This window comes from Pan paniscus, chromosome 23 (assembly GCF_029289425.2).
Source record: "Pan paniscus chromosome 23, NHGRI_mPanPan1-v2.0_pri, whole genome shotgun sequence".
Classification (NCBI taxonomy): domain Eukaryota; kingdom Metazoa; phylum Chordata; class Mammalia; order Primates; family Hominidae; genus Pan; species Pan paniscus.
Genome location: NC_085927.1, coordinates 48,158,057 through 48,171,447, shown reverse-complemented (window position 1 = coordinate 48,171,447; position 13,391 = coordinate 48,158,057). Strand labels below are relative to the sequence as shown.

At 53.5% G+C, this 13,391-nt stretch overlaps 1 protein-coding gene across 15 annotated transcripts in view; it reads left to right on the top strand.

Annotated features, from left to right (window-relative positions):
- CSNK1E (casein kinase 1 epsilon) overlaps positions 1-13,391 on the top strand; it is a 46,204-nt gene that overhangs the window by 20,790 nt on the left and 12,023 nt on the right. For 14 of the 15 annotated variants that reach the window (XM_055105707.2, XM_063603295.1, XM_034948833.4 and 11 more), the window contains exons 2-4: positions 1,936-2,023; positions 12,858-12,968; positions 13,114-13,262. In XM_055105707.2, the coding sequence (XP_054961682.1) occupies positions 1,948-2,023; positions 12,858-12,968; positions 13,114-13,262 (336 nt within the window). In that variant the 5' untranslated portion in view covers positions 1,936-1,947. Of the gene's footprint in view, positions 1-1,929; positions 2,024-12,857; positions 12,969-13,113; positions 13,263-13,391 lie in introns of those variants that run through there. The other variant, XM_034948832.3, reaches the window with a different exon arrangement.

The following is a 13,391-nucleotide window of genomic DNA, read 5'->3' as shown; positions in this document are numbered from 1 at the left end:
CTCCCCCATGGGAGAAGCAGCAAAAGAACTGAAAAGCCTCTCCATTCCTGAATGAAGCTTTTCTGCTCTCCTCTGGGAGGCTTTTTGGGTATTGGTGCCGGGACAGTCTAGGCTCCCCCAGGGACCTTGGACCCCTGGGGTGTTGGGGAGCGACTGGGGGTCTGGGTGGCTGGCACATAGCAGTCAGGGGGTCCTGAAGGGCTTGCCCCTCCCCGCCCTCGTTCTCTGCAGACAGCCGGTGAGTGGGGAGAGACTGGGGGGTCATGTGCAGTATATTTATGTAAGACACCCAGACAGAGGGCACGGGTATTTATATAACCCGGCGTGGGTATTTATGTAATATAGGATGCGGGTATATTTATGTTCCTTTCCTAACCTGCGGGTTTCCTGGCTGCCATGTGTGGTCTCTGAATTGGTGTTGGCAGAAAATGGACTGAGGTGTTGGGGGGGGTTGCGTGCACACCCCCCCTTACCCCCCAACAGGGCTCACTGTGTGTGCCTGCTTTTCTTTCTTCCGTTGGAGTGTACACACTCGGGAAGCTGGACGTGTGTGTACGTGGGGTGTGTGGCGTGTGGGTTTCCTGCAAACGTGGACTGCGTTCCCCTGGCAGCGTGGCACCTCAGCTGAGACAGGCCAAGCATGTGGGCAGCGGCCCTTGATTGAGAGCCCAGAGTTTGGCCAGCTCTGGTGGAGGTCCCTGCCTCGTGGTTATTGGTGGAGGGCTGGTGAGCTCCTTGGGAGCCAGGTGCCGGGGTTCCCTGTCTCTCCTGGGATCTGCCCACTGTCCCTGGAATCCATCTCCCTCCCAGGCTGGCCTGGTTGTTGGGGGCAGCACTTGGCACGGGCAAGGGGCTGATCTTCTGTGCCAGCACAGCTGCTCTGCAGTCTTCCTGTTTTGCCCTGTTTGTGAGTGTGGGAGACCACCAGGTGGGACAGCCAGAGCCCTGTCCTCGGCGAGGCTGTACCATCTGCAGGGTGGTGTGGGGCAGGTGGCATGGCCTCTGTGAGCCTGAGTACCCTGTCTGTGAAAGGAGTTCCCTCTTGCTAGTCCTTGATGCTGGTCCTCTTGTAAACACCCCTCCCCCTGTTTACTGCAGTCCCTGGTCCCTGTCCCCACGGCAGCACTGCCTCCAGGCCTTCAGTTTCCTCCTCTGCTGACCAGGAACAGGGTGTCCGGACTTTTGCCCCAGGCCAGAGCAGAGGGGTCCCTACTCTGCCCCAGGCCAGACAGAGGGCTACCCCCTGGCCCTGAGGAAGGAGAGAAGCTGCTCACATCAGAACTCCTCCTCCCACCCATCCGGGGCAGGCGGCTAAAACCCTGGCTCAGTCCCCTTTGTTGTTCTATGAGGGCCCTCTTAGGAGACCCTCCTAGTCTTAAAGGACGCCAGCTCCAAACAGTTTATCCAAGCGGCTGTGGGCGTCCGTGTGAGGTTCTTGGTGTCATGACGTAGAGATGGGGAGGTGGCTGGAAGGTGGATGGTCGAGGGCATTCTTTTCTGCCTTCCCCCCAGTAGGGGATGCGACTTTCTCCTGCAAGGCGTGCTGGGCACTGGCGAGGTCTGGCCTCTGGGCAGGGGCAGTACTTGGGAAGACCAGGCCAGGCTGTGGGAGCCTGGGGGTAGGAGGTGTAAGAGGGCTGATGCCCGTTGTGATCCTTTGAGAAGCTTCTTTTGAGGGGCCCCTGAATGAGCATCCCCCAAAGACATGCTTGCTTGGCTGCTTCCTCTCTGGCCACACTGAAACCTGTCCTCAGCCTGCCTTAGCTGTTCCCCAGGTGTGTGGAGTGCAGGCTGTGGGCCACCTGACACCTGCAGAATGTGGTCTTCGAGAATGCGGGTCTTCGAGTTCCTGGTGGCTCTGCCTGGCCTTGGTGGACTGGACCCCTTTCCCGGCTCCCCACGTCGCTGACCCTCATGTTCCTGCTTCCTCTGCAGCAAGAGTGAGCCATGGAGCTACGTGTGGGGAACAAGTACCGCCTGGGACGGAAGATCGGGAGCGGGTCCTTCGGAGATATCTACCTGGGTAAGTGTTCCTAGCTCCAGCTGGAGCCCCTGGGGCCAGCCCGTGGGACCAAGAGGAGGAAAGACCCCAGGATTTGGGGATCTGAAGTCAGAATGTGGCTCCAGGGGCATGATTTGCCCCAGGGCCATCCCAGATGGGGAAGGAAGCAGCAGGTTGTCGGGAGGCAGGCCAGGGGGCTCCTCTCGCAGGCCAGGCTGGGCACTGGAGGGTATTTTTAGCTCCAGTTTCTGCAGGAGTCATGCGGTTCTTTTGTGCCTCAGTGTCCCGGGTCAGCTGGGTCACCAGCTGGGTGTGGGAAAACCCAGGCGGGGTTCACATCCTCTCCCCTGCTTCCTGGGAGAAGGATATTGGTAGATAGAAGAGACTTGGGTTGCTGCTGGACCCCTAGCCAGGCCCCCCTCTCTATGTCCTGGCCTCCTGGAACCCAGCCCAGGCAGGCTTTGGGATGACGCAGGCTCCCCTGTAACCTCGGGGGTGGGGTGGGGGGATGCGGTCTCCTCATTAGGGAGTTCTCTCTCTCTTTTTCTCTCCGGATGTGCTTCCTGTTGAAAGTATGAGTATGCTGTGATGTTGCATTTTAAACAAATCACTGATCTCTCAGTCCTCCCCTTGGCCTGGGAGAAATGAGGCTTGCGCCTTTCAGTGCCACTTCTGAGGGGCACGGTCATGAGTCTTGGCCCTTCCTTTGTGCTTATTGGTCCAAAGGGAAGGTATTTAGTGTTGGTGCTTGTGGATTAGCGGGTGGAGGCTTGGAGTTGCTGGAGTGAGGTGGCCAGCCCCTCTACGAGTTATCCTCATTCCTGTCCCTGCACCCTCAGAAGCAGGCTAGACACACCTCTGTGCCTTGGTTACCCTCCTTGGAAAATGAAAATCAGCTCTGTCCAGTGCAGAGAACACCAAGTCTGTGTGCCGTGTCCATCACTTCAGAACTTCGGGGTTTCTGTTACCCCATGGTTAGGGTTCCTTAGAGTATGAAATGTGCTAAGGAAGCCTCAGTGGAGACGGGGACGGAGACTGGGAGTTCCCTGAGCACTTCCTTGCAGGGTACTTTCTGCAGCCCCTAGAGATAGTACCAGATTATTTGTTTGGCACATCAGGAAACTGAGGCACAGATGGTCAAGTTGGCCTCCCAAGACCGCTCTAGAAAACTGGCAGAAGCAGCCTGTATGCCCACAGCCCTCCACATGAGTGAGAGCGTGGAAGACAGAACATGCCGAGGGAGACGTTAGACGTCTAGCTCTGCGTTCTAGACGTGGCTTTGTGTGGCTGTGGGAAGGTCATGCGGCTCCTCTGTGCCTCAGTGTCCCCATCTGTAGTTTGTGATAATGCTGCCTGACTGACCAAGAACTGTTCCAAGGCAGAGATGAAATGACAGATGGGAAAGTATTTTGTAAACTCTAAAGTGCCAGCCAGATGTGCAGTTCATTGCTGAGTGCTTAGTAGATGAGCCTCCCCTATGGACACCCTGGAGCTCAGAGGGAGGGAGAGTGTGTGGTGCAGCTGGTTTAAAGGTTTTTCTCTGTGACCCCAAGCTACTCCCGGGGAGGCAGGCATTTGGTAATATCTGCTAGTGCCCAGCGCAGTGGGTGTTCACTGAAGGCTAGTCAAGCAAACCAATGAGAAAATGCGGATTGTGACATGCACAGACATGCACAGTAGCCTCACAGCAGAATAGAAAAAGGCCGGGATGGCCAGGTGCGGTGGCTCACACCTGTAACGCCAGCACTTTGGGAAGCCAAGACAGACAGATTGCTGGAGTCCAGGAGTTCGAAACCAACTTGGGCAACATGGTGAGACCCCATCTCTACAAGAAAAATACAAAAAGTAGCTGGGCATGGCGGCACGCGCCTGTAATCCCAGCTACTCAGGAGGCTGAGGTGGGAGAATCACCTGAGCCATGGAGGTTGAGGCTACAGTGAGCTGAGATCGCACTCCAGTGTGGGTGTCAGAGTGAGACCATGTCTCAAAAAAAAAGGAGGCCAGGAGATATGGCTCACACCTGTAATCCCAGCACTTTGGGAGGCCGAGGCGGGCAGATCACTTGAGGTCAGGAGTTCGAGACCAGCCTGGCCAACATGGTGAAACCCTGTCTCTACTAAAGATACAAAAATTAGCTGGGTGTGGTGGCACATGCCTGTATCCCAGGTACTCTGGAGGCTGAGGCGGAAGAATGGCTTGAATCTGGGAGGTGGAGGTTGCAGTGAGCTGAGATCGTGTCATTGCACTCCAGCCTGGGCGACAAAGCAAGACTCCGTCAAAAAAAAAAAAAGAAGGAAAGAAAAGGGCTGAGATGTGGGGGCCAGTCCGGGTTCAGATCCCCAGCGTGTTCCTCATTTGCTGTGTGACCTGGAGTAAGTCACCATATCATTCTGAGCCTCAGTCTTCTCATCTGAAATGAGTGTACCCAGCTCCTTATTGTTTGTGAAATTGGAGTGGGTGTAAAGGACCCTCGTATTATTGAAGCTGTTGGGCTGAGCACTGAAGTCTGGAGCCACTGGCTGGAGGTCAAAGGGCATGGAGACAGCTCTTGGCACAGACTTGTTCCTAGACAGCGCCCATCCCAGGTCCCGTCCCTCTTTTTGCAGACAGGAGACAGAGAGGCCCATGGCTGGAGGGGGGACAGCCCAAGATCACTCAGAACTTCCAGAATCTTGTGTGGTGGGACCTCCCTGGGGACAGGACTTCCTGTTTATCTGCATAGTCATCTCATTCATTTTAAAAACTAAGTACAGATTTACTCCTCTTTGTACTGGCTCTAGAGTAAATTCGACCTAGGTTTGGGTGCTGGTTCTTCCTTTTGTGAGCTGTATGCGCTTGAGCAGGTGATGACCTCGTCCATCCTTGGCTTTCCCATCTGCAAAATGGGGTCGTGCAAAGTAGTGAGGTCGTGGCGTGTAAAATACCCACGTGTGCTGGGCCCAGCAGTAGTGCTGTGCGCTGCGCCCCCACCATTGGTCTTAGTTTCTAGTTCGGAGTTGATTTCTAAGGGTCTGGGTCCTCTGGGTCTGAGTCTGGGGAGGCGAGTCAGACTCCTGACTCTCCCATCTTCACTGCTGCAAGGGCCTCAGGGGACCCTGCCCTGACTCACTATCCTGCCAGCACCCTCCTGGGCCCCTGTCTTGTTGGTTTGGGGACAGTGGTGATTGTAGGGCGTCCCCGGCCAGCCTTGCTGGCTCCATTTATTCAACACTCTGGCCACATTCTTATCCCCAGTGCTCTGCCAGGGCCTGACTCCAGATGGCCTCTGCAGGTGGGGCTGGATGCGTCCTCCAAGCCCTGCTTTCCAGGATCACCCGAGGGCCAGCACACTATGGATGTGGCTTCTGCCCCTCCTCCCTCTGCATCATAAGGGGTCAGCCAAGAGACATCATAAGGGGCCTGCTTTGTTAAGGCACTGCTGTTGCCCATCCAGGGTCCAGAGGTGGCCAAATCTGGGCCCATTTGCTAGACTTGCATCCTGGGGAACTCTCTAGACCTCTTAGAGTCTCTGGTCCTCAGCTCTGAAAGGGGTGGCGAACAGTGTTGTTCGCTGACAGGTGGTTCCAGGGGTGAGAGTTAGTGTGGGAAATACTCCAGGCCTCTGACGGGTGGGAACTGAGGTTGCCGCCGCGGCTGCTGCCGGGACGGTGGGCTTCATCCCCTGTCCTCCAGTCCACCCATGTCCCCGATTGTATCCATGTGTCTGTGTAGGTGTCAAGTAGGCCCCCGTGTGAGGCTGGCCACGCCCGTGGCCACCTGGAACTTGCCAAGTTCCCAGCCCCTCTAGGGCCAGCCAAGTCCAAGCCCTTTTCTGTGTCCAAGTTTGTTTTGGGAACTGGCAGTCCCCCCACTGTGTCTGACTCATGGGGCATCTTCTGTTCCTGAAATCGGGCAGTTCTAGCTTCTAGGCCTTCGCATGTGGGGCACCCCTGCATCTATGCTCAGCCGGCTCCCAGACACAGCCTCTGCCAGGAAGCCTCACCTGGAGTTTGAGTGGAGAAAAAACACAGGGACTCTGGGGACTAAGTTTCAAATTCTGGCTGTGCCCCATCCAGTTCTGTCAGACCTTAGGCCAGTTACCTAACGTCTCTGAACCTCAGCTTAGCGGTTGTAAGAATTAAGGGAGCTCAGAGAAAAGCCTGGCGGCTTCCTGATAGAATTTAGAGGCCACCAAGGAACTCATTGGTGGCAGGACCTGCTGCAGGGGGAGGCAGCTCTGGCAGGTTTCCAGCACTTGCGGGGGTCAGAGGCTTTGCCTAGCAGCTTGGGTCCCTGTCCCTGGGAAGTTTGTAGCATATGATCATTTGACCTTTGGTGTCTGTTTTTCCACATGTCAAACAGAAATGCAAACAGTAGGCCAGGCACAGTGGCTCACGCCTGTAATCCCAGCACTTGGGAGACCAAGGCGGGCAGATCATTTGAGGTCAGGAGTTTGAGACCAGCCCGGCCAACATGGTGAAACCCCATCTCTACTAATAATACAAAAATTAGCCAGGCGTGGTGGTGTCTGCTTGTAATCCCAGTTACTCGGGAGGCTGAGGCATGAGAATCGCTTGAACCCGGGAGGCAGAAGTTGCAGTGGGCCGAGATCATGCCACTGCACTCCAGCCCAGGCGACAAAGTGAAGCTGTCTCAAAAAAAAAAAAGAAAAAAGAAATGGAAACAGTAGTACTCGAAGAGTGGATAAGGGCTCGAGGGGAAGAGGGTCCTGTCTACCACTACCTCCCCAGCACCTCTCCTCCCTGCACACATCTGCCGAATCACCAAGTGCTGCAGGCCCTGCCTCCAAAGTGTCAGTCAGTCTCTGCACCCTGCCCAGGCAGGGCCACCGTCAGCTCTTGCCTGGTCTCTGTAGTGGCCTTCCCAGGCCTTCCACTACCCCTCTAGCCTCCTCCAGCCCTTTCGTATCCACCAGGTAGCCTCAACAGGGTGATTTTTGTCCCCCAGGAGACATATGTCAAGATCTGGAGACCTTTTGGTTGTTACAATTCAGGGGGAAAGGGGTGCCCTGGCATCTAGTGGGTAGAAGTCATGGGTGCTGTTAGACTGTGCAGTGCCCAGGGCAGCCCCACAACCAGGAATTCTCCAGCTCCAGTGTCAGTAGTGCCACGGTTGAGAGATCCTGTGATCACACACCTGAACATGGCCCTTGGTGCCTCAGGCTGAAGGCCAGGATCTTAGCCGGCCATTCAAGGCCCTTCACATCTCTTCCCTGCCCACCTCTTCCACTGTCTTTTTCTGCCACCCCATGGTTCCTGCTGCACCCGCTGCTGTTGGGCCTCTGCTTGTGCCGTGACCTCTCTTGTCTGTCCAGTACAGTCCTGTTTGGGAGCCAGGAGCCCTTGCAGCCTGCCCTCCCGGAGGCTCTCCTTTCCTCATAGCATGGCTTATTCCCTCTTCCCCTCCTCCCACTGGGTGGACACCGGCTCATCTCTAGCCTAGGGGCTGCACTTCCCACCAAGCCGAACATCATGGAGCATTGACTGTGTGCCAGGCACTCTTGTAAGCATGTTTGTCCGTCAGAACATCCCAATGAGCCAGATAGTCTCATCGGTTTACACATGAGGTACCTGGGGCTCAGAGGGGTGAAGTGCCTTGTCCGAGGACCCCTGGCCAGGGGATGTCCAAGTCAGGATTTGGGCTCTAGTAGGTTGGCTCTGAAACTCACACTTCAACCGCTGCACTCTCCTGCCTCTCTGCTCATGGGGAAATGGAGCATGGCCAGGGGACTCTAAGGATCCTCACTGTCCCCTGGAAACCTGTGTGGCTGATCCCAGTGACGAGCATTGATGTGTCAAAAGCTCTTTACAGTTTGCAAAGTACTTTCATTCCTGTTGCTGGCTAGATTGAGTTATTCATTCTGTTTTTCTTTTTCTTTTATTAAAAATCCAAATACTCAAAACTAAAAATCAAAACACAAAAATGTGTTAAGTGAAAGAAGTCAGTCACAAAAAATCACGTTGTATGATTCTGTTTGATTCTATTTCTGTGAAATGTCCAGAAAAGACAAATCCATAGAGACAGAATGTAGATTAGTTCGGGGGCAGGGGATGGAGCGAGGAGATAGGACCTTACCCCACTAAAGGCTACAGGTGTTTTCAGGGTGATGAAAATACAGCCCTCCTGGGCCAGGCACAGTGGCTCATGCCTGTAATTCCTGCATATTGGGAGGCTGAGGCAGGTGAATCACTTGAGCCCAGGAGTTGGAGACCAGCCTAGAGATGGCAAACCCTGTCTACAAAAAATACAAAAATTAGCCAGGTGTGGTGGCTTGCGCCTGTAGTCCAGCTACTCGAGAGGCTGAAGTGGGAGGCTCACTTGCGCCCCAGAGGTTGAGGCTGCAGTGAGCTGTGTTAGTGCCACTACAGTCCAGCCTGGGTGGCAGATTGAGACCCTGTCTCAAAAAGAAAAAGAAAATACAGCCCTCCACCTTCGGTACCTGTGGGGAATAGGTTCCAGGATCCCCCTCAGATACCAAAATCCTCTGATTCTCAAGTTCCTGATATAAAAAGCTGTAGTATTTGTATATAACCTACGCGCATCCTCCGTATACTTTTTTTTGTTTTGAGACGGAGTCTCGCTCTGTCGCCAGGCTGGAGTGCAGTTGTGTGATCTCGGCTCACTGCAACCTCCGCCTCCCAGGTTCAAGAGATTCTCCTACCTCAGCCTCCTGAGTAGCTGGGATTACAGGCGCTCCCATGGGAGCACCTTGGCTAATTTTTGTATTTTTAGTAGAGATGGGGTTTCATCATGGTGGTCAGGCTGGTCTGGAACTCCTTGCCTGGTGATCCGCCTGCCTCAGCCTCCCAAAATGCTGACGCCTGGCCTTCTCCATATACTTTAAATCATCTCTAGATTACTTATAATACCTGATACAATGTAAATGCTATGTAAATAGTTATTGTACTGTATTTTTAATTTTTATATTATTTACCTATTTGTTTTTGAGACATGGTCTTGCTCTGTCACCCAGGCTGGAGTGTGGTGGTGTGATCATAGCTCACCGCAGCCTTGACTTACTAGGCTCAAGCAGTCCTCCTGCCTCAGCCTCCCAGGTAGCTGGGACCACAGGCACGTGCTACCACGCCTGGCTAATATTTGTATTTTTTGTAGAGATAGGGTCTCACTATGTTGCTTAGGCTGGTCTCGAACCGCTGGACTCGAGTAATCCTCCTCAGCCTCCCAAAGTGCTAGGACTACAGTTGTGCATCACTGCACCCAACCTATTTCTTATTGTTGTATTGTTATTTTTTATTTTTCCCCCCCACGTATTTTTGATCCATGGTTGAATTGGCAGATGCGGAACCCACAGCAGATGCTGATACGAAGGTATCAGCTGATAAGAAGATGCTGTGTTCTAATTTTTAATTTTTTTTTTTTTTTTTGAGATGGAGTCTTGCTCTGTCGCCAGGCTGGAGTGCAGTGGCACAATCTCGGCTCACTGCAACCTCTGCCTCCTGGGTTCAAGCAATTCTCCTGCCTCAGCCTGCCGAGTAGCTGGGATTACAGGCGTGCGCCACTACGCCCAGCTAATTTTTGTACTTTTAATGGAGATGGGGTTTCACCATGTTGGCCAGGATGGTCTTGATCTCTTGACCTTGTGATCCGCCTGCCTCGGCCTCCCAAAGTGCTGGGATTACAGGCGTGAGCCACCGCGCCCGTCCTGTGTTCTAAAATTGATTGTGGTAATGGCTGCGCAAGCTTGTGAATATATAAAAACAGTGAGTCGCACACTTTGAGTGACTCAATTGGAGAGTTATCTGAATTACATCTCAATAAAGGTGTTGAAAGAAATTGCAACTTATAACACAGTATCCAATGAAGCGTCCCCCACCCCTTCCTCCCTGACCCACTTAGCCCTGTACAGTCATATTTCTGTTCAATGTTTCTTTATGTAGCTAGAGCCAAACACAGATACTTAGTTCCCCACCTTTTTAAAGAAAAATGAAATGAGAGTGTGGAATATACACTGTTCTGTGCTTTGCTTTTTCACTTCCTGTATCTTGGAGGTCTTTCCACTTGTGTGCAGAGAGAGCTTCCTCGTTCTTTTTCCATTGTATTCTGTTTTATGGATGGGCTATTCTTTATTTAATCAGCCCCCTCAGGAGGGACATTTGGGTTGTTTCCAAGCTTCTGCTGTTCCAAACAGCCTGCAGCCGACAGCCTTGTCCCCGCCTTGTTTTGCACCATGCTAGGATGTCAGGTAAACTCCCAGAAGCGGGGTTGCTGGTCAGGGCTGAGTAGTGTCAAATCCCCCTCCAGTGGCGACTCAGCAGTTCACGCCTCCACCACCTGGGAGGAGTGCTCAGCGACCCCACAGTCTTGCCGACAGACAGGTGTGTTATCTCGTAAGACTTTTGACAATCCTAGGTGAAACATGGTCTTTCACGATCATATTAATTTGCATTTCTCTTACAAGGAGGTTGGGCATCTTTCCCTATGAGTAAGGCTTTTCTATTAATGATTTCTTTCTCTGTGAAGTGTGTGTTTCAAATCCTTTGGCCTATTTTCTGCTGAGTCTTTTTCTGACTGATTTGTAGGAGCTCATTACATATTAGCTCTTTGCCTGTGATAAGAATTGCAAGTGAGTATGTCTCTTAGGACTTTATTTCCGGTGTTTTTGCCATGCAGAAGGGATTCTTTTTTCTCTTTTTTGGAGAGGAAGGAGCTTTTTTTTTTTTTTTTTTTTTAATGGCTTTAGGATTTTGAATCAGGGATAAAAATAAAAGCCTTGCCTAACCCCAAGGCTATAAGGCAATTCTCCCTTCTTCTAACATTTCATTGTTATTTCTTATTAAATGTTGAGTGGATGCAAAAAATACATATAGAATACTGCATGGCCTAAGGTGTCCCTCCCTGGGAACCAACGTCTGACATTTAATCTTTTTCCTTTCTTTCGTGTTTAAATCTGTATTGTCCAGTCTTGTTACCTGTTTTGATATGGAAACAAGTAGAACTGTGCTTGCACTCTTCTTTTTTTTTTTTTTTTTTTGAGCTGGAGTTTCACTCTGTCACCCAGGCTAGAGTGCAATGGCACAATCTCGGCTCACTGCAACCTCCGCCTCCTGGGTTCAAGTGATTCTCCTGCCTCAGCCTCCCAAGTAGCTGGGATTACAGATGCCTGCCACTGCGCCCGGCTAATTTTTGTATTTTTGGTACAGACAGGGTTTCACCACCTTGGCTGGGCTGGTCTCGGACTCCTGACCTTGTGATCCACCCGCCTCAGCCTCCCAAAGTATTGGGATTACGGGCGTGAGCCACTGTGCCTGGCCTCGGGTAGAATGTTTTCAAGGTGCACTCGTGTCGTAGCGTGTATCGGTACTTTATTCCTCTTTATTGCTGAATAATATTCCGCCGCATGGAGGCACTGCATTCCATTCATCCTTGCATCTGTGACAGATGTTTGTTGTTTCCACCCTCTGGCTGCTGTGAGGAGTGCACCCCTGGGACCAGGGTCATTGTGTGAAGCAGGCATCCTTTCCTCTTCACCGCCGCCTGGGATTCCCTGGTGACTGCGCCACTGTTCCCGTTCTTCTGCTGCTGAGCACTTGGGCTGTTTGTTCCTGTGTCCATCCTTGTCCTGTCCCCCTGGTGCACACGTGTTTCTGAAGGATGTACACTCAGGAGTGGGGTTGCTTGGGCGAGCGTTTGTTTATGTTCAGCTTCACCCAAGAGGTGCACAGGGGCTGTGCCAACTCACACCCCCACCTTTATTTCTTATATACAAACTTTTCCTCCACTTGAGATTTCTCCTGGTTGTGGTGTGAGCCATGGTGTCTTTTCTCAGGTGGCCAGCCAGTTGTTCAGGGACATTATTAATGAACAGTCTCATCTTTTCCTCTGATGTGAGGTCCTGCCTTTCTCCTGTCTTGAACTCCTCCTGAGGCTGTGTCCCTGGGGGTTGTTCTGGCCTGTTTGTGTGCTGTTGCGACACTGTCCTACTCCTCCTGCTGGGCTCGCTGCTGGCCCCAGGAAGGAGACACCCTGTCGCCCAGCCTAGCCCCAGCCCTTCATCTCATCCACCCATACAGCCAGGGAAACTGAGGCAAGGTACACTTTGGGCTTGGTCTTTCTTGTGACTTCTTGAGTTGGGCAGTGGGCCCAGGCAGAGAGCGGGGCCTTGGTGTGTGTGAGGGTATTTTCTTAGAGCCCCTTGAGAAGCCAGGAGTGGACTGGGGGAGACGGGGAGGCGCAGGCAGGACCTCTGACCTATGCTGGAGGCCAGCAGAGCCGGGGTTGATGCTCAAGGCTGCCATTTACAGGTCATGTGACCTTGAGCTGGGTCTCTGTTTTCTCATCTCTACAATGGGGGGTGAGAATCGAATGAGACACTGGATTAGAATGTGCAGGGCTGCCTCTGAAGGCATCAGCATTGACTGAGGGGTTGCTGTGGCTGTCCCATCCTCATCCTGTAGGCCAGGGTGGTCCTGGCTTGTTCTGGTGTGTTCGGCAGCCCAGCCCCATTGGGCCTCTTCTGCACGTGCCACCATCTCAACCCAACAGACCTCACTGCCTGAATTTGCTCTAGGACTCAGCCCCCTCCCTTGGGTGGTCTGTGAGCCTTTTGCATACCTGACCCTTGCCCCACTCACATCGGGCCTTCTTGTCGCCCCAACCTGTGGCCCTGGGTAGCCCTTGTGTGTCACCTCTGTCCTTCACAGCGCTGACCTTCTTTCCCCTCAGGAACCCTTTGCCGGGGCTCCTTTGCCCCCTTCCCAGCCTCCCCCAAGAGCTCCTCAAGGGCAGATGGCCCCGGGCCCGGCACATGCCAGATCTCAGAAATGCTTAGTGGGGCGCCTGGGACTGCCTGGCCTTTGAGGGTGACCCTGGTCCCTTGCCTCCCTGCCCCGGGCAGGTGCCAACATCGCCTCTGGTGAGGAAGTCGCCATCAAGCTGGAGTGTGTGAAGACAAAGCACCCCCAGCTGCACATCGAGAGCAAGTTCTACAAGATGATGCAGGGCGGCGGTGAGCGCAGGGTGGGCGGCGGTGAGCGCAGGGTGGGCGGCGGCGGGCGCCGGGTGGGTGGCGGTGGGCAGCCATGAGCACAGGGTGGGCCGGGCGTGGCTGGCTGCCTCTGACCCCTGACAGAGGCCCTCTGCTTGACCCCCAGTGGGGATCCCGTCCATCAAGTGGTGCGGAGCTGAGGGTGACTACAACGTGATGGTCATGGAGCTGCTGGGGCCTAGCCTCGAGGACCTGTTCAACTTCTGTTCCCGCAAATTCAGCCTCAAGACGGTGCTGCTCTTGGCCGACCAGATGGTGAGTCCCCATCCCCTCCATCCCCAGCCAGATGCCTGTGGGCCCAGGATACCAGCCCTACCTCCTGCCCCCAGAGGATGCCAGAGGATGGGCCTGGGCCAGGGGACCTTGTCCACTGGCTATAGAATT